The sequence below is a fragment of the Calypte anna genome, chromosome 18 (assembly GCF_003957555.1).
Source record: "Calypte anna isolate BGI_N300 chromosome 18, bCalAnn1_v1.p, whole genome shotgun sequence".
Lineage (NCBI taxonomy): Eukaryota > Metazoa > Chordata > Aves > Apodiformes > Trochilidae > Calypte > Calypte anna.
In genome coordinates this window covers 4,794,358-4,814,646 of record NC_044263.1, presented here as the reverse complement: position 1 = coordinate 4,814,646, position 20,289 = coordinate 4,794,358, and the positions used below count along the sequence as shown (strand labels likewise).

The 20,289-nt window shown below is 49.5% G+C and overlaps 1 protein-coding gene across 1 annotated transcript in view; it reads left to right on the top strand.

Moving 5' to 3' along the window:
• Positions 1–418: 418 nt before the first annotated feature.
• Positions 419–20,289, top strand: part of DNAH9 (dynein axonemal heavy chain 9) — a 170,008-nt gene continuing 150,137 nt past the window's right edge. Inside the window, 13 exon segments of the mRNA XM_030462115.1 lie at positions 419–763; positions 3,308–3,504; positions 5,194–5,352; positions 6,083–6,213; positions 8,394–8,605; positions 8,789–9,022; positions 11,264–11,431; positions 13,471–13,587; positions 14,465–14,615; positions 15,630–15,744; positions 18,008–18,076; positions 19,025–19,151; positions 19,729–19,984. Coding sequence (XP_030317975.1) covers positions 419–763; positions 3,308–3,504; positions 5,194–5,352; positions 6,083–6,213; positions 8,394–8,605; positions 8,789–9,022; positions 11,264–11,431; positions 13,471–13,587; positions 14,465–14,615; positions 15,630–15,744; positions 18,008–18,076; positions 19,025–19,151; positions 19,729–19,984 — 2,281 coding nt within the window.

Genomic DNA, 20,289 nt, shown 5'->3' with positions numbered 1-20,289 from the left:
GCTGGGGGAGGAGGGGTGCCCTCTGGGCTGTGCAGCATCCCCGCCTTCTTTTAATGGGAGTAAATAAGCGTCTTTATTTGGAAAATAAGAAACTACTTCTCATATAAAAGTATCAGTAAAAATGCAAACAGAGCAGTGCGGAGGAGCCCGTAGCTCCCAGGCCATAGCTCCAGGTGGTTGATGTAAGAGTGGTGGCTGCGGTGGAGCAACACGATAGGGGCTGGTGCAAGGGACCTGCCTGGGAATGGGATGGAACATGAGCCCTGGAAGCTGAGCTGCTGGGCTGTTCGGGAGGGCAGCGGCTTGGCAGCCCGAGCCGGGGAAACTGGGCCCGCCCTCGGCTTCTGGACGGTCCCGGGGGCGGCTCCTCGGGGTCCCCCGGGCAACGCCGCCACCTTCCCGTAAACACCCGCCGGGGATGGAGGAGCAGGAGCACGAGGTGGCAGCGGCGGGGCCGGAGGAGCCGGAGCCCGATCCCGGGGCCGAGCGGCTGTGGCGGATCGCGGCGCGGGGTCTGGGGGTGCCGGCGGGGTTGGGGCCGGCGGGGCCGCTGATGCGGGAGTTCGTGCGGGGAAAGGCGGCCCCGGCCCTGCTGGCCTGGAGGGGCCCGGCCGGGGTCCTGGAGCTGGGGCCGGGGCCGCTCCCCGCCGCCCAACCCAAGGCTCTCTTCTTCCTGCGGCCGCCGGGAGCCGTCCCCGGGGAGCTGCTCTGCGGGGACCTACCCGCCGATACCCTGGGGCACTTCGCCACCCTGGTGGAAGAGGTAAGGCCCGGGCAGAGCCCCGGCACGTGGCGCTCCTCGGCCTCCCGCCCGGCTCTGCTGATGTCTCCTGCCCGGGGTTCTGTAGAGCTCATCTAAACCTCCCAAATCCCCATCTTCATCATCGCTGTGCCCGTGTGATGGTGGTGGGCTCGCGGGGCTGCTCTGCTTTGCAGAATGAGAGTGCTTGGTGCTGAGAGGGACATCTTGAGGTCATTTGGTTGCCCAGGGTCAGGTCTGGGTGGATTTTGAGTATCACCAAGGACAGATATTCCACAGCCTCTCTGTTAAAGTTGTACCGGTTCTCAGTCACTCGTGCAGTGCAAGAATTTCTTGATGTTCAGAAGGGACCTCCTGCAGTTATCTCAGGTGGGCTCATGTTTTCCCAAAGGGATCTTTGGGAGGTTCAAGTGCTTGTCCTTTCCTGAGTTAATGGCCTGAGCCACCCAGCATTGTCTCATTGGATTCCTGGTGTCCCCTGACCTGGGTAAATCAGAGCAGTGAGGCAGTAATGAGAAAGTAGAACTGCTTCATTTGAGAAGCTGTGGTGATCCCGTTAGTGCATGACCTATACATTAAATCCAAGAGTGGGTTCCCAATCGGCTTAGTTTTGTGGGGTAACTTGTTACGTATATGGGCAGCTTTCATTCTGAGGTGTTTGATGAGACCTTGCTGCCTTTTCCAGTAGGCTTGGAGGGAATAGAGGACATTGGCCTGGAAGATGAGAAATTGTGAGTCAGTCCGCACAAACTTCAGTTTTTGCATCGTCACTTTGTCATCTGTGGCATGTAGCATATGAGCAGCATTGAAAACGCTGCTGTGGGGAAATTTTGGGAAATCAGCAGATCCTGTGGGATCCTGCTTTCTGTGAGCTGCTGGGGTTGTGTGTCCTGGCTGTGTCTCCGGGCTGCCCTCTCCCCCAGGCTCTGTAGGTGGATGCTCTATTTCCTGAGGGAGCAGATTGTGCCTGGGTTTGGTCCTATTTTCCTCTCAACCTTCATTGAGGTAAGAGAGTGGTGGTGCTGGGTCAGGGGGATGGTGTGAGTCTGTGTGAATTTCCTGAGGGTGGGGAAATGCATTGCTTTGCCCCCTGCACAAGCACTCCCCAGGAAGCCTTTTACCAGGGGTTTTTAGGACAGCCTCAGAAGAATTTGTTGAGGGCAGGAGACATTTTGTGTCAAACTTTCCGTGGGTCATTGGAGGACATCAGGAACAGACACACCAAAACTGTCTTTATTCAGTAGGGAAGTGCAGCTGAGCGGGGCACACCTGGGGTGAGTGTCTGTTTGTTTCACTTGATTCCTGTGATGGCTGCAGGGCACAGCTCTGCTGAGTGGAGCTGGGGGCTCATCATTACTCCAAGTAGCATTTTAGCACCCTAAGAGAGAATGAGCAGCTATCATTTGTCAGGTTACACCATTATTAGCATTAGCAGTCCACCTGATTTAAGTAATAGGGGGAAATCTTGCTAATAACGTGGGTCAGACTTTCAAAGGTGGGCTGGGGAGTTTCTGCCCACTGCCCCTGGGGTTGTGCTCCCCCTTCCCACTGCTCCCCAGGCACAGAGGTTGCTGCTGCTGGTCTTCCTGGGACGTCACCTTGGTGGTGCTGGGCTGCTCGATTCCTTTTCAGTTTTGTGTCTGTTTGTACCTAGTTTTCTACTGCTAGCCTCCTACAAGCCTGGTAACACAAAGGGCTGTTGTTCATCACCAGGGACAACCTGGCTTTGTCAGGCTGCTGCCACAGGCTGCTGCCAGAGCAGAGCCAGCCCAGGGTAGGTGACAGTTCTTGTGTTGCCATCACAGCTCAAACACACCAGACAAGCCCAGACTAGCCCCACACTGCCCAGTCAATACAAACCCTGGGAACATTCACTGTTAAAGACAAATATCATATTTAGTGGGCTGTAACACTGGAAAATAAGCTAAAAAGTGCCTTTACTCAAGACCTGCAGTACAGCTGGGATGGAGAACAAGATGATTCTCACCAACAGTAGATCCCAGGAGGTACCAAAGGACCTTCCCTTTCAGCACAAGGGTGGTTGCCATCAAGGGGCAGCCTGTGGGTTCAGCCCAGCCCTGCTGGCCTTAAAAGGCTGCCTTGCAGCCCTGTCCCTGCCTGCTGGCCCTAAAACAGGGAATAAGCAGGGGTGTTGTTGGGGCAAGAGCCCAAGGAACTGTGTCTAGTTGCAGGTTTGAGAGGCTGTGAGAGACTGAGGATGGGGCTGCTCACTCTGTCTGCTGGTTTCCACCCTTCTCAGCTGCTTGGATGCAGGAGAGAGGGTGTCCAAAGAAAGAGGACCTATAGAATATAGAATATATATTTTATATATATATATATATTATATATAGAATATATAATATAGAATATAGAATATGCATTGTCACCTGTTCCTTGTCACCCACCCTTTTCTTTTACACAGGCAGGGAACTTCTTGAGACAGCGATGAATTCAGGTCTCCAGGTTCAGCTGAGCAAGGACCTGGTGGGCTCTCCGTCTCCTGCAGCCCTTTTTTTCACTTTTGCTCTTTCATGACTCCTGCCATAGGTGATTGTGCCCATCCTGACAAACAAGAAGAACCATCAGGGCTGGCCACAAGTGGTGTCAAAAGATATTATACATCACGTCCACAATCTAAAAAGTATGGTTTTCAGGGTTGTTGGGCAAGTAAAGGGCAAGACCTTGCTGCCTCTTCCAGTAGGCTTGGAGGGAATAGAGGACATTGACCTGGAAGATGAGAAATCGTGAGTACCCTCCCTCCTCTCTACTGAGTTTTCTCTGCTGATGCATGTGCTGTTTCTTTTGGGGGTTTCCTACTCAGTCCTGGGGACTCTTCTTGCTCCCTGTCATCTGCTGTTCATCCAGGCTACCAAGATGTGTGTATTTTGCTCTACCTGCTCTCTGGGCCATGGTTCTTCCTTTGGGGACTCCACAAACAGCACAGGCAGGAAAAGCTCAGAAAGGGCAAACACATACGGGTCACAGAGAAACAGACAACTGTTTCTTGGATAAACCCCAATCCCTGCAGGCAAAGCACCTGTTTCCCTGATGCCACTGAATGGAAGGGTGGGATTCTCTCTTCTTTCTGGCTTTTGTCTGCCAAAGCATGCCCAGCCAATGGTTAGAAGTTAAATCACTGCCTTGTTAGTGATTTCATGCTGTCTGCTTGGTCAGGGCTATTCTGCCCCCTTTAAGAGCACATGCAAAGGTATAGGGAAAGACACTTCTAACATCCTGGAAGTTTCTGAACTGTACATGGTCCCACAGAGAGTTTGGGAAGCTGTTGCACCCGTCCTCCTGGAGAAGTAGGGTGGCTTCCCAGGCACCCATGACCATTCCTGGTGTTTCTATTCAAGAAATAAATGGGCATCTTTCGTAATTTTGGTCCTCTCCATTCAGTTAAACTCCCCCTGGTAACTGTCATGATTCTTAAATTCACTTCCAGCCCTTAAGGCACAATCCCCAGGAAAACCATCCCAGCATATCTGGTTGGTTAGGTCAGCTGTGGGATGCTGGGCCTCAGGTACTGCTGGTCTTTATCCTGCAAAATCTTCAGCAGCTGAGGAATGCCCATTCTTTGCTAGCTGATGCTGGCATCATGAGATTATCATAGCTGGGATGATGGCAGGATGCTCACATTGCAGCTGGGGGAACTTACACCTCGGTCCTCCCAAGGAATTGGGTTGGTGTCCAAAGCTGGGAGCAGGAGGAGTGTGACTCCTGCAGTGCTGAAAACCTGGCCCAGACCAGACCAGGATAACCACAGCTGGAAGGTCCTGGCAGGGGGTGGGATGTTTGCAGAGCACATCAACATCATGTTCAGGCTGCACATTTTCACCATGGGATCTCAGGAGATGTGTCAGTGAGCACAGTGGGATTCCTGATTCCTGGGACAGGAGGTGGGTGGGATTGGGAGAGAAGTTACTGCTTCTAAGGCAGTGGGATGTCCTGTCCTCAGTGTGCCAGCCTGCTTTGTGTTGGTTCTCTGAATTAAGCGAGTTAATGACTGTAGTACAAAGTAGATTCAGGGACGACAGCACTGGGAAAGATGATCTTGCTGGGGGTACAGCTCTTCAGGCCAGAGATTCTGCATGAATCTGGGACATGGACTGGCTGTGTGGAGAGGTGGCAACTGGCTCTGCCTTCCTGTCACTCATTTTATGAACAGTGTGTCGCCCACCATGCTGCAGAGCTTCATTCACTTCCCAGGGTGTCATTCCTGTATTAAAACAACAGCCAGATCTTATAGTTCTTGATAGCTTCATAGTTTTGCAATGTGTATCTGGATTAATTTGTAGAGCTGGCATAGGCAAATCAGAAGCTAGACATCCTCTGTAAAAGCCAGCTGCCCATGAAGTCATTTTAAGCAGATACAACTGAGCAGTGCATGCTAAATAGGAAGCAAAGTTGATGGTGTGCTCTGTTCTCTGCAGCCTGAAGCTGGTAGATAAATCTCTTGTGTATGCCACTGAGTCAGCAATCATAGACTGGAGCTATCAGATCGAGGAAGCACTGAACAAAGACTCCTCAGAGCCTCTTCTGCAAGTCAGCAACCCCAACCCAAAGGTGGAACTGGAGTTCTGGAAGAGCAGGTACCCTAGGCAGGGCATGGTGGTCACTGGCCCTGGTTTTGGGTGGAGGGAAAGAGTTGGTTGGGTACTTCTACGAGTTGAGAAGAGCAGACTGTCTCAGGAAAGCTTGGGCTAAGGATTGTTGTTCAGGCAAATAAAATAATGCAAAGTGGGAGGTCACTAGGCAGTCAAATGGGGTTTAACTTATCCCTAGTCCAGGAGCTACACCATGAGGGGAATTTGTGTTTGGAAATGCTTTTTCTATCACTGTTCACTATCAGCCATAGGAGAAAGAGCTGATGGACACTTCCTCTAAGGCCTTCTGGAAATGGTGCAGCTCAGCTGGCTGCTGTTCAGCTGTCAGTGTCTAGAGGGGTTAAGATGCTCAAGAACCAGAGAGTAGAGTTTCCTCCTGCCCTTTGAAAACCTTTGTGCCATAATGATCCAGGCTGACTGTGGCCAAAGCTCTGCCTGCTGGACAGCTGTCACTAATGCTTGCAGAAACACCTGAATGCTTCTTTCAGCGCTGTCCTGCCAGTGGCAGAGCTGCTGTCCTGGTGAACACAGCCCTGGCTGTCCTGTACAGTTTGTCCATGGCTCCAATGAACTTCCTCCCATTTCCTTTAACTGCTGGGACTCAGTTTCTGTGTAGCTGGAGGAAATCCTGAATCAGGTGCATGGGAAATGGGTGGTGTGGGAGGAGAACCAATGCTTCCCAGTGTGGGCTTGTAATGTGCCTTGATTGCCATAGGTGTGATGACCTGGAATGCATTTACAATCAGTTGAGCAGCAGGAAGGTCAAGAACATGATCGAGGTGCTGGAGAGAGTTGAGAGCTGCTATGTTCCAGCCTTCAAATCTATGCTTATGGATGTTGAGGCAGGTGAGATGCTTGAGCAACTTCACCACATCTATGTGCTGACTTCAGGCCTTTGTTCATAGCCTGGTGTTACTGCAGCCAAGCCCAAGGTGGCTGTTGTGGCACTGACCATTGAGAGTTTGCTGTGACAGTGCAGCCACACTGCTGCCCTCTCTTTGCTTTGTGAAGTGAACCTGGGCTGCTTGTGCTCCATCTGATGGATTTTGTTTCCAGGCTGGAACAAGCTTAAACACTGGTCTGCTGAGCCAGACCCTTCCCAAAGGTCAGGGTGAGCAGATTGGAGAGTTCCCTCTGCTGTAATAAAGCATTTGCTTTCAGCAGGACTCACCCCAGCTTTCACCATCTCTTGTGGTGTCAAGTCTGCAGGAATGGGGGTTCAGGGTAACAGAACACATCTTGTAGCCAGCTGAAACTAGCCTTGTTAGGCTTCTGATTCCTAGGATTTGGCTACTGTAGCCTCAACTTCCTTGCTAAAGGAGCAGCAGTTGCACTTTAGGATGCAGGGTCCTTGTGGCTGCACAGAAATGCAGGCAGAGCTGAGGGGCTGCAGGATGGGGGTGAGCAGGATGTGCTGAGCATGACCCCTCCTCCCTCAGGGCTCTCCACATCCCTGGCCAGCCCGCAGCTCCCTGGGACACCTTGGCTGGAAGATTGTGGGAAGGATGTGGTGGGGTGGGTGACCTGTAGATGGTGGTGTGCATCTGTACATCTGCTTTCTCTCCCTTACTTTGCGAACCTGGCACGATGCAGTAAGGCAAGAAAGCTGCGAGCAAAAAATGGCAAGATTGCACTTCACAGTTTAGGGGATGAAAGACCCTTTTTAATTTTTTTTTTTTCCTTTCATTCATAAGAAGACTTGTAAGGAAGAATTTTTTTTTTCCTGAAGGTGAAAAAATATTCTGTCTTTAAAAAATACAGCTAAGGATGTTGCTAAGGAGAGTTCAGCCCAGCCAAAGGAAACATGCAGATTCCTCCCCACAGTGTAAAAAATTGTGGTCCTGCTCTTGTGTCCCCTGCAGACCAGCATGACCAACCCCCTATGTCCACCTTCAACCCAAATGCTCTCTGGCAAAACAAAACCATTCAAGCTTTGGTATTTATGTGCGTGCTGACAGATAACACTGTTCTTCATCCTTTTGTAGGGAAACATTTAACCTGCCAAGGAGCTGTGTCACACTCCCCACTGTGCAATTTGTGTGGGCTAGAGAACACCCCCTTTACAAGGAGCGAAGAGATTGTTGTCAGACTAATTAATGCTTTAAGAATCTAATAAAAAAAACCCCAACAAATATTTGGTTTAAATCCAATTTCACCAATACTAACCCTAAGTGGGTAATTTGGACTGTGATTGTTAATTTCCATTACAGCATAGCTCACATTTGGATGCACCTGCTTTTAAGTCTGTGCCCCTTTCCCTGCTGCTGTGATGCTGGTGTGGCTGTTGTCTGTCTTCATTGCTGGGAGGGCTGTGTTGATAATGGGTGGGGGGTATTTCCTCCTTAGTCTTGGATTTTGGGTATTATCTTTATATGCATTCAAGCACTTCCATTGCTTTTCTTGTTGGTCCACAGCTTTAATTGCATAATGATTGCTTGGTTTTCTTAATGCTTGTACTCTGGGGTAATTCTTCTAGGTAAAACCACACAGTTGTACAAAGCCAAGCTAAAGCTTTCAACTAGGCAGACATCAGTCACCTTGCTCTTGACAGCTTTGCTGTTACAGCCAGGACAAGTAAGACTATGGTCATTGCCCACTGGCCAGGGGGCTCCTATTGCCAAACCTGAGCCTAAATGAGCTCAGCCAAGACCTGTGGTGCTCCCTGGCCTGTGATGCTTCATGGCAAGGCCTGTAGCCTGCTCATGGCTACGTCCATGATGGATTTTCAGGGCCAGGCATGTTCCCCACAGCTCATTTAGCAGTTGTGGACTCAGGCTCTGCACTTAGCCCTGTCCCAGCTCCCTGTCCCTTACCATTGGGTAAGGTTTGTTTCCTGCTCTGGTTCCTGCCATCGCTGAGCAGTGTTGAAGGGTGACCAGTCCCCAGCACACAGAGTGGGCTTTTTGCTTGTCAGGGCTGTTTTCCTGGGCACCTTTCCATCTGGCAATGTGAGGCCAGCAGCCAGCTCATACACCTGCACACCACCGCCTGCTGGATCTCACCACTTCTCCCATCTCTTAACCCAGCTTTGGCAGAAGCTCGGGACATTCACCTGCACCTGACACCCCTCAAGTGCCACTTGGACAACATCGAGAGGGTGGACTTCAGTGAGGTGAAGCCTTTCCTGCTCCCCCTGCTCCACGTGGTGTGTTTGATCTGGGTCACCTCCCAGCACTACAACCTGGCCACACGAATCATTGTGCTGCTCCAGGAAATCTGCAACCTTCTCATCCAGCAGGTGTGTGTCTCTGATGCCTGTGTTTGCCAAGGGAAGTTCTTTATCAAAGTACTCCCTCTCCTTCTTCTGTTCTTCCCTGGCAAACTGAGTCTTAACTGGAGAAGAGGGTTCAAACATGCTCAAGAAGTCACTGTTTTCTGTGATGGCAGAAGTGAGCTCTCAGGTGTGTTTTTGCTCTTCCAGGCCCTGGTGTACCTGTCTCCAGAAGACCTCCTGAAAGGGGAGATGGAAGAGAGCCTGGGCAAGGTGCAAATGGTGCTCAGCATCCTGAATGCATTCAAAGAGGCATTTGAGGAGAGAAGGGAAAAACTGCACACATATTATGAACCAGGCCAAGAAGTGAGGCAGTGGGACTTCCACACCATTACAGTGTTCACAAGGCTGGACAGCTTCCTGAAGAGACTGGAGATGGTGAAGGTGAGACTCTGGTCTTGGAAGTTATTGCAAACCTTCAGGAGAGCACTGTGGCCATGAACTCACCTGCTGGCATCTTCCCTTCTGTAGCTTTACCTGATGCCATGTTATAGCTCTGCTCTCTTTGTTGTTAGGTCTCATGTTATAGCAAAGCCAGGACTTTGCTTTCCCATCTCCTGCTTGGTGCATGTGTAAGATTCACAGCTGTGTTCTGCTGTCAGGTTGATGGGTGTGTCAGTGTTCCCAAGAGTTCTGGTGGACTCCTTGTTCCTGTTGGGGCAAGGGAATGGCTGTTACAGGGGCCCTGTGCTTTGCATGACTGTGAGTAAAGCAATGCACCCTCCAAGTTGCCACCAGAGACACCCTAAACCTGGGTCCTGCCTGATGGGGAGAGACCGCTTGCTCCCCTTAATGCTGGGCACCACTTGGATGTGCCACATGGGCCTGGGGGACATGTTCTTCTGATCATCCCTTCGTATCCTAATGGTGTGTCCATCTGGGGTGCTGTGGCTCTGGGGTGTCTCTGCATGCCAAGGTTTGTCACTGTAAGAGGGCAGGGACATCTGGTGTCACAAGTTCCATTGTCCCTGTGCTCCTAAGTGTGGCTGAGGGCTCCAGGGGCCAGAGGGGATGCAGTGAGCAGGTCTGCATGGAGGGGGCAGCCCCAACCATCTGAGTGCTCTCCATCCTCCATGGTGGTGGCTGTGTCTGGAGACTGCAGAGAAACAGAAGGACCCTGCATGTGTCCATTATCTCTGGGGTGGTGAGCAGCTGCCTGCACACTTCTGCAGTGAGATGTTTTGCTTTTCACTGCAGAGCATGTGAAAAGAGCATTTCTGGGTGTGTAGCTGCTGGTGTTTGCCTGTTCAAAGGAAGGTCTGGGTTGTTTTTCTCTTTGTTCTCTTGAGTGGAACAGGAGGTTTCACTGGTTTAAACATGCTGCAGAGCTTCATGCATCCCTTAATTAACTGCACTGAAACCCACTCTGACTGATGTCTGTTTTAAAACTCTTCATAATGATAGTTTGCACTAGGGTTCAGTGGGCAGATAACCAAATCACACTGGGCTGTGTAGAGAGGAATGTGAGTGGGCAGAGGAATGACTGCAGGTTATGGTGGGAGCAGTGAGAGTGACAGTAGTTACACACTGGCACTCTGTGAGGGCTCTGGGCACTTGCTGCTCATTGCTTGGGTGCTATGGATGGAGGCTACAGAAAAAAGCCTCAGGTATTCAGCTGCACATGCAAAGCATTGTGCTTTTGAGCTAGTGTGTGTCTCCTCCTTCTGTGGCTGTCCCACACCTCCTGGGACAGTCACAGACTGCAGTAGATGCATTCAGAAGGAAGACCTGTGGAGTGAGCTGTAAAATAGTAATTAAAAGCAGAGAGCACACCAGCCTGTTAATGAGGAAAGCTTCTGCCTGTCCTCATCTCTGCCCCCTGCCTCTTCTTTTCAATCATCCTTGTCAGACAAAGCAGGGGCAGCTGTTATTTCTGTGTCATTTTTGTCTTACAAGGCATTTGTTGTAGTTATTGTGCTCCTACCTAAAGATGATGGGTGTATTTGGCTTTGAGATTTTGTAAAAGCTGCAGTTCCACCACTTGTGCTTGAGATCAGCACATTTCTTCTGGTCCTCTGAGACAATGGGTGTTCAACCAGCCCTTGTCTGGCCCTACCAAAAGAGAAGGATGGGGTGGGGTGGTGGCAGGGCTGCCCAGCACTGCTGCCATGGCTGGGGGAAGGGGCACGTCCTGAAAGCAGCACAGGGTCAGACCCTGCCAGGCTGCAGAGGATGGGGAGGGGAGGACCCGTATCCCCACCTCAGCAGAGAAGGCCATCTGGGCAGGGTGAGAAACACCCCTTGGACACAGGGACATTTGACTGAGCAGGAACTTTTGGTAGTTCAGGTACCTGTAAGCATCAGAGGCCTCTTCTTGGCTAATACCTCTAATGGTGAGATTCTTAGCTATGCTGGATGGCATATCAGAGTCTCATATGTTGCTTTGGATCTGTCCTCTAAATACCCTTAAAAGCAAGTTTCCAGGTGACACGGTGTTTCTAGTGACAGCAGAAGGAGGGATATGCTCTGAGCAGCCCAGGACAGGCAGAATCTGGTTCCCTCCTTCCCTTTTGAGCACCAGCAGCATGGTTGGGGAAGTCCTTTGGCATAGCAGCCAGGGCAGCTCCAGGTTTTGTCTTCTTTTGTCAATATCTTAACCTATGCATGCCTCCATTGACTTTGAAGGATCTCCTGGTGACTGCCTTGGACCTGATGAAGCTGGAAAAGATTGAGTTCAGCGGGATTAAAGGGAAGGCCCTGGGCCAGCAGGTGCTGGACATGTATGAGGAATTCCAGGAGGCGTACACGGTGTTTGCAGAGAAAACTTCTGACTGTCTTGACCTCAGCAACATGGTAGGTGGGACCAGCTTGAGGAACACCAGCAATACATGCACATTTCCAAAGCAGCAGCTTCCTCTGCCTTGGAGCCCTGGCTCATGTGTGATCCTGCTGACTTCTTCCCAGCTCCTTCCTTCTTTCGTTATGCTCTGTCACTGTAGGGAGCAGGGAGCCCCTGGCCTTCCCTGCAGAGATTTGGAATTCTTGCAGGTCTGTATCTAGCATATCTTGCTACTTGAGAACCTTAGACCTGTGCAGCTGGGAAGCCTGGATTTCCATACCTGCTCCACAAACTTTTTTGTTAAATGTTGCCTGCAGGTGTGCATGGGCTGTACCAACAGCCATATGTCTTTACATTCCTGCTCCTGCTTTCATGCTTGCCTGCTGAGGGCCAGCTCAGGTAATCTCTGGGGATGTGTTTGCTCTTGTGTAGATGAAGGCATGGCAAGTGGTGCCCTGAAAACTCAAGGACTCAATATTTTAATAACAGGAATATATTTAATTAAAGAAATATTCACAACCCTTTGGGTCATGGCTCTGTGGCCATGTGGAGATGCTCACACCAACATGGGTGGGCCATCCAAGCAGGGCAGAGGAAATGTGCCCTGGGCCTCCTTGCTCTGTCTGTTCAGAACCTCCTCCTCTTGCCTTTGGCCCTGAGCAGCATAGCTTGGGTGATCTATGAACAGAGGGGTGGGAATGACATTTCTGAAGGGGTCTGTGGCTGATCTCAGGGGATCTTTGATTACTCCTGCTGCTTTTCCCATTTGCCCTGGGTTCACTTTGCTCTGCCTGGGAACAGGACATGGTTAGCTACACATCTGGAGGAGGGAGTGGTGAAACTGGAGTGTCCCTAGAGAAGCTCCATGGTGAGGAGCTCCAGTCTCACACCACCCATGGGGCAGCCATTCATGGCAGACATCCCAGTGGAAGGTAATTCTGGGGAAAAAGTCCCCCCTTCAGCAGAGGCTTGATGGTGGCTCTACAGGAGCTTGCTTGTTTTCAGTGACCCCAAGGCCTTTGGTGTCTCTGGGTCATGCTTGTGCTTTCACCGCTTGAGTTTTGCACTCTCTGTTACTTTCTAGAGCCTCTTTTTTAACTAAAACATAGCATCTGCTTCTGCTGGAGCAATGGTAATAGCAAAAGCAGTTGCCCTGTGTATTGTCCTTTCAGAAAAGACATACATGAACTTTACTTCTAGTGTCTTTGTTCAAGTTAGGTCAGAAGGACTGATATCTCAGTTTGTCAAGTTCAGTCTTTGATTTGGGCTCTTCTGCCTGTAGGAAAACAAAACTAGATTTTACTTACTTCAAAGGTTTTTTACAATTGGAGCAAGTAAAGACAGTGGGAATTACAGAAACACAGAACTGATGAAGTTGGAAAAGACCTCTGAAGATTGCCTAGTCCTCCTCCTCTGCTCAGAGCAGTCTCAGCTAGAGCAAGACTGTGACCCTTCTGGTTAAGTATCTCCAAGGCTGAATATGTCCAGAGGTGGAGACTCCACAACCCATCTGTACAACATGTGCCAGTGTTTTGAAAACGGCTTTATTGCTGCCCCACTTACAACCAATTCATGATACAGGCTTGTTTTGGCTTGAAAGCAGATTGAATTTGGAACTCAGCTGCATCTGTGGGTTTTCTGGATGAAAGTCTTCAGGGCAAGTAGAGAGTGAGAGTGTATGGAGTGGAAAGTGTCCCTGCCCATTGCAGGGGAATTGGACCTAGATGATCTTTAAGGTCCCTTCCAACCCATGCTATGGTTCTATGAAATTGTCCATCTTGTCTCTTGGCTGAAGTTAGTGCTTCTTGTACTGTTGTAAGCCCTTGGGACCAAAGGATCCATTCTGGAGGGCCATGACCTCAGCTGTAGGACAGTATGGAAATGGCCTCAGGCTCCGTGGGGCTCTGCCCTGCTGCAGTGGCTGAAGGTTGGCCAGAGGAGCAGTTTAATTCATGGTGAATAAGAAGAGGAAGGATCTCTGGATCAGGAGGTTGCAGGTACCTCCTTGCGGCCATCTGGCAGCCTCACAGCTCACAGTTTTGCCTTCCTGCAGGAATTTGAGCAAGATGCCTCTGATTTCCAGCGGAAAGTAGAAGACCTTGACCGGCGGCTGGGCACTGTTTTCATCCAGGCCTTCAATGATGCCTCAGACTTGGAGCACATCTTCAAGGTTTGTCTGTTGTGTCCCTTCTCTTCTGGAGAGGGGACATCAGAGTGCCCAAGGTTTGCTTTGGTGAGGATCATATGCCTCAGGGGGCTGGTGTATGACAGTGGGACCAGGAGGCTTTTGGGCTGGTTTTGGGTAGTGGTGGCTTGTGGGTCCCTCACAAAGTGCCAAGCATGGAGCTGGCAGCAGGGTGGGGATTGTTTCTGCTCTTCCCATGAAGACACAAACAGAATGGACCTTTGTCCAAGGTGGTCAAACAAGCCAGGCTTTTGGATACCAGGAGTTTTACTTGTGTCTCTGTGAGATGGAGGAAATTATGTTTTTGTCTAGGAATTCCTGGTGAGAACCTCTGATAAAAAACAGGTGAATATTGTTATTATAATTTTATTATTTTATTTAAAATTATTGATTATTATCAATTAATATTGTTAATACGTGCACATATTTCTCTTTTGGGAAACTGAACGTCTGTAGAAATAAGACTGTAGTTTTTTACCAATTAATTTATCTTGCAGGAAAAGTAAATGGTATTTTCTGAAAAATTTCAGTGTGTTTGTAGAAACAACTGTAGAAAGTGATAATATTTGTCTTTCTAAGATTTTTGAAACAATATCAATTTTTCAACCATTTGAAGAATGACAGTTGGAATATAGTTCACCCATAGACAAAGTCTGAGCTTCCCTGTTAACAAAGGGAAGGGATATTTGGAAAAGCAAGGGTAAGGAAATGAAATTTCCAAAGTGCTCATTGGTGCAGACATCTGGGCTATTGAGGACAACGAAGCATCTGAGCTAGTGAGGAAGATCCCAGGGGCTCTCTGGAAGAATTGGGCTTGTGAATTTTTTTCCTCCTTTCTTTCCCTGCTTCTTGACCTCCACAGTTGCTGGACATGTTTGGGAGCCTTTTGGAGCGACCAATAATTGCTGCAGATGCTGCTGACAAGTGCTCTGTCCTCACCAGGAAGATCAGCAGGGCCTTGGACCATGCTAGGCTGATCTACTCCAGGCACATCCAGGCAGAGTTGAAGCTTGGTGGGTGGCATGTGCTGTGTAAAACTGATTTTACAGGAGATAGGATTTAGATTAATTTGGGGGGGGAAAATAATTTGCTTTTCCTAAGGAAACTGAAACTTTCCAAATTACAAACATTTTCAGCCTCTATAGCTCCTGGTGGAAAACCTGGAGAAACTCTGCTCTTAGTATGAAAACAATCCATTTGGGGGCAAAAATATCCTTTATAGAATGTATATACATGGTATGTGACTGGGAATGAAGACACGTGCTGAGCTTTTTCCCCAGCAAGGCTGTCACAGGAGCTTTCTTTCCACTCTTGTGTGCTGCCTTGAGCACCCTGTGGGGCCTGCAAACCCACTTGTGTGCTCCCCAGTGGGAATTCATTGTGTTTCCCTCCTAATGCTTTAAATACGTGAGTGGGACTTTGTAGCCAAGGGTTTAATCAGCCTTCTCCACGTTTATTATTTCCCATGAATAGTGGCACAGGAGGGAATGGATAGACTTCTATCAGATTTTGAGGATTAGAGTGTGTTGTTTCCAACAACAACCCATTCCCTTGCCTCAGAAAGACTGTACTGGAACCAGACAAGGGCTGCAAAAGCAGCAGTGCTGGAGCCAGTGCAGGTTAACAAAAGGAATGGAGAGATTCAGGGAGGACAAGTCCATCCTTTGCTGTGAATTTGGGGGGTGTTGTTCTGCTGGTGTTAGATAAGATGGTCAGAAGTAGCTCTGGTCAGACATCCTTACATCAAGTGTTGGTGGAGAGCTGGGAATGCATCCCAGGCAAAGGACACCTCTGTATCAGCTCTTTGCTAACACACGCTGGGCTTCTGCTTTGATCTTAGGTCCTTATTTGAGGTCCAAGTCTCTATAAGGAGACTTGTCCTGGTCACAGACCTGGATAAGTGTAGCACATGCTTGAATTTAGGGAAAGACACTGGGAAATCAGAGCAATTGAGTTGCTCTTGGTGTGTCTCAGGGGGTTACAAGTGCAGTGCTCAGTCCAACACTGTGTCCATGTGCCCTCCCCAGGATCTCCCCCTGTGCACAAGAACATGCCACCAGTAGCTGGAGCACTGGGCTGGGCTCGGGACCTGCGAGCACGAATCCAGGTGCCATTTGGTAACTTCATGCACATCAAACATCTGTGAGTGTCTGTTCCAGATAAGTTGCTTTATGACCATTTTGATATCTCTTTTCTAATCAATCTGATTTTCCTTCCATGTTGAACATTACTCAGTGGTTAAAGCTGAAATAATTCTGAGTCAAAGAGGTGTGAAGTGCTTGCACTGGTGCTTTTCAGCTTCCTTGTGATCTTTTTCTTTTTTTTTTTTTTTTTTTTTTTTAAGAAACTCATTAATTGGATTTGTTTTGAAGTGGTTAAGTGGCACAGTGGGCTATTCAGCTTTCAGACATAGTCCTGGGTTGCAACTGGAAGAGGTACTGGGGAGTTTCCCTCTGCGATCCCTCTCAACATGTTCTCCAGAACCTCCTTGGGAGCAGCCCAAGCCTTGGCTGCAAGCCCTGGTTCTGACATTGTCCAAGCTGTGAAGGGCAGAGAGGTGCTGGAGTGGGCTCATTTAAAATGGAGCTGAGTTTCCAGGCTGGTGAGCAGATGAAGACCTGGCTGAGCTCTGGCAGAAGACAACTTTCTCAGCATTAAACAATCACCCAAGATCAAGGAAGGAAGCCAGTGCTGGAATACTGATCACTGATGGGTGGTCTTGGAGAAATGTGGCCCCCCTCTGTCTCATGGCACTGGATGAGCCAGCATTTAGTAGCCCTGTATGCAAAACAGTGCTGAGCTTCAGGCACATGAAGGTGCTCCAGGGCCTGCTTGGAGCTCACAGGAATAGCTGTGCTTGTTCTGGGCAGGATTCTGAGTAAATGGAGACACTGTTTTTATGTGAGTGACCAAAGTAAGCCATCTCCATCCCTGTGCAATATTTGTAGCCTCCTTTCACTGTGCACTGCCATGAGATGTCTTTCAGTGCTCAGTTATTCTGCAGCAGTAATGTGCAGTGAAACAGGTTCTTGGACTCCTCCCAAGCTATCATGTCTGATTTGAATCTGAACAGCAAATTTTGTAAACTGTGAAAGAGGACCTGGATCTGCATTTTGCATTGATTTTCTTTCCTCTGTTTAGAGCAGTTAATAACATGCCCTGCAGCAGGGGTGACTTGATGCTCTTTTCTACGTGCAGCTTGAAAGGGAAAAAGGATTAAAAAGCAAAAACAAAGATGGTTTTGCTGGGGTTTGCTTAGGGGAATTGTTTACTTCCAGAAGGTTTGATCAGTCCTTGCCCTGTGGTGACTGCTCAGGCAGGCATTCCCTTTGTCGGTTGTGTTTAAGTTAATTCAGGATTTGTCAAAATGTCCTCCAAAATCAACATCTATTTTCAGGAAAGCTTGGATATTGTAGATGAATCAGTGGGAAGAGCTGGACTTACACATATTCCTCTGGCCTGCTGCCTTCCTGGGTTCCATGGCATCTGTACAGCCTGGGCAGCATGGCTGGGGCACTGCCTCCACCCTCTGGGGTGCCTTTGCTCTGCTCTACTCCTGTGGTTTGAGGGGCACAAATTTGGCACCACAATGAGCTGCAGCTACAGTGAGTCCAGAGGAGGCCACAAAAATGATCCAAGGGCTGGAGCAGCTCTGGTATGGAGCCAGGCTGAGAGAGCTGGGGTTGTTCAGCCTTGAAAAGGATCCATGGAGACCTCAGAGCACCTTCTAGTACCTGAAGGGTCTCCAGAAAAGCTAGGGAGGGACTTTGGACAAGGGCAGGGAGTGACAGGACAAGAGAGGATGGTTTGAAACTGAAAGAGGGGAGATTGAGATGAGATCTTAGGAAGAAATCCTTTGGTGTGAGGGTGCTGAGCCCCTGGCCAAGGTTGCCCAGAGAAGCTGTGGCTGCCCCATCCCTGGCAGTGTTCCAGCTCAGGTTGGATGGGATTTGGAGCAACCTGGGCTGGTGGGAGGTGTCCCTGACCATGGCAGGGGAGTGAGACTGGATGAGCTTTAAGGTGCCTTCCAACCCAAACTGTTCTGTGAATCTATGATCTAGTGCTGCTTCCCCCTCAGCTTCTTTGATCATAGGAAGTGCTGGCTGGGATGTGCTGGTGGAGGTTGCTGTGCTCTGTGCAGATGGGGCGTGTGAAGCTTTGTCCAGCAGCACAGAGCCCTTCTGCCCCCTGCATGGTTCCCATTTTGCAGGTTGCTGTGCAAGCATCCAAGCAGGAGTACTCTAGGGCTTGGAGAGCCCTTGACCAGTGAAAGATTTTCAGTGAAATCCAAGGTCCTCAGTCAGAGGCTGCCTGCAAACTGGTGGGTGATCTTGGGAAGGGGTAAATGCAGATAATAGCCTCACAGAGATAAATGTAACACTGAGCTTATCTGTTGTGCTGTCAGCTGCCTGGACTCTCCTGAAGTAGAAAGGGTGGTAAAGAAGTACCAAGAAATGATCCAGCTGCTGGACAGGTGAGTGGTGACTCAGGCAAAGTCCTGAACCAGTACGAAAAAAAATTCTCTTCCTCTAAGCCACCTTCCAGTACATTTGCCAACCCAGGGCTTGGAAAGGTCCCTTTCTAAGTCAGAGGGAGTTTCCTGATGAAAGAGGAGGAGGAGTCCTGTTGCTATGTCCCAAAGCCTCCCTGAGATGGCTGGAAATGGGAAATTTGCATGGGAGGAATGGGGGCTCTGCAGCCTGACAGAAATGTTGAAATAAGCTTCTGGTGGTGGGAAACCTGGACTGATCTTGTCCAGGTCCACTTGGATCCACTTGTCCCCATTCACTGGGTGCATTTAGAGTGGCTGTATTGTGTATATTCCACAACTCAGAATGGGATTCACCACCCCTCACTTAATATCTTAACATTTGATGTTAAATTTGAACTGTTCATTCTGGGCTTTCCCTTGGGAAGAGCCACCTCCCCAGGAAGGAGATTTCTCTTCAGGGTCACTCTGTCAGCAGTGAAGGGAGCTGAGATATCTGGCTGCTGGGCACACAGTGGTGTCACTGAACTCTTGAAGTTCCCTGAGGTTGACAGTCTGCAGGGACTCAGGGAGAAGTGAGGGCAGCTGCCTCTGTCCCCAGCATGTGTGTGCATTTAGGACTCCATCCAGTTTAGACATTTTGGAAATGCCCAGTAGCTGCTTATCTGTTACTGTAGGCTAAATTCAAATTCTGTCCCCAAATCTGCTGGAAATGGCGTTTGAGAGATCTTTGCCATCCTGATGGTGCTGTCACTGGTTTTCACGTATTTGTCTTTGAAGCCATGTTGCTGATGGAGGTGGTGGGGAACAGTTTTTAATATTTCTTCATGTTCTTCAGTGGTCTTGACTTAGTGTTTGGTTATATGCCTTGGTCTGCTGGCTTGGTAGTTACATGGTGGATGTTTGGTTTTGTTTCATTTTGTTTTCTGTCAGGTATCAAGAAAAGCTCTACATAGCCTGGTCCCAGACAGTCTCTGAAAAATCACAGTACAACCTTACTCAACCACTCATCCGTCGGGATCCAGAAACCAAACTGATCTCAGTCAATTTTGATTCCCAGGTAAAAACTGCTGCCAGTTTAACTTGCCTGCCTTCCTGTGGGCATGGGGGGTACACCATAGTACTACACCGTAGAATCAGAGAATGGTTTGGATTGGAAAGGACCCTAAAGATCATCTCATTCCAACCCCCTGCCATGGGCAGGGACACCTCCCACCAGCCCAGGTTGCTCCAAGCCCCATCCAACCTGGGCTGGAACACTGCCAGGGATGGGGCAGCCACAGCTTCTCTTAGCAGTTAGAGAACTGCTAAGCTCCACTTGAGGGCATGGTGTTGATGAAAGGATCTATTGATGAGGATAACTGAGAGGATCACAGATCATCCTGGCTTTCAGAAGCTGTGTAGTTTGCTGGCTCAGTAGTTAACAGAGCTGTCTGTCTTTGGGAAGAAAACCAGAGGCAAAGATCAATGGGAGACAGATGGTTTGGACTAGAAGGTGTTCATGCCCTTTTCAGAACATGCTGCTTTATGAGTAAACCAGCAGGAAACTCCTAAGACACTCAGAATTGATTGGAGACTGTCTGCCAGGTAAATGTGGAGGACTGTTCCATGTTCAGCTCTCTGCCTTGTTTCTCCAGCTAGTTTCAGTGCTGAGGGAGGTGAGCTACCTGTCCAGCAGACAGATGGGAACCATCCCACCCATGGCAGCAGAAATCTATTCCTCCAAGGAATCATACCGACAGATGGTGGCCAACTTGGACCTGATAGTGAACAGCTACAACAAGGTCCTGAAGACAGTCCTGGAGGTTGAATACCCTCTAATACAGGGGCAGCTGCAGGATATTGACTTGAAGCTGAAGGAGGCAGAGGAAACACTGACCTGGAAGACAGAAGGTGAGCTGGCTCTGTGTTTGGGGACAAGAGCACTTACACTTGTGTGTCATCAGATTCCCCCATGTGCCCAGATTCATCGCCTTATTTCCATCTGCAGTGCCCAGCAGGGCAGGTGACCTTCCAGCAGGGCCAGCACTGGACATATGAAATGCAGCCCCTGGCTTGTTTGCTCCTGTCCATGTCCCCTTGATATCCTAGGGTTGTGGAAAGGATCCTGCTCCCTTCAGCTTCAGCCTGGGCTTTTGAGGGGGAGATGCTGCTCTGCAGGCACTGCTGCCAAGGAGATGGCAAGGCTGGGGTTGGAG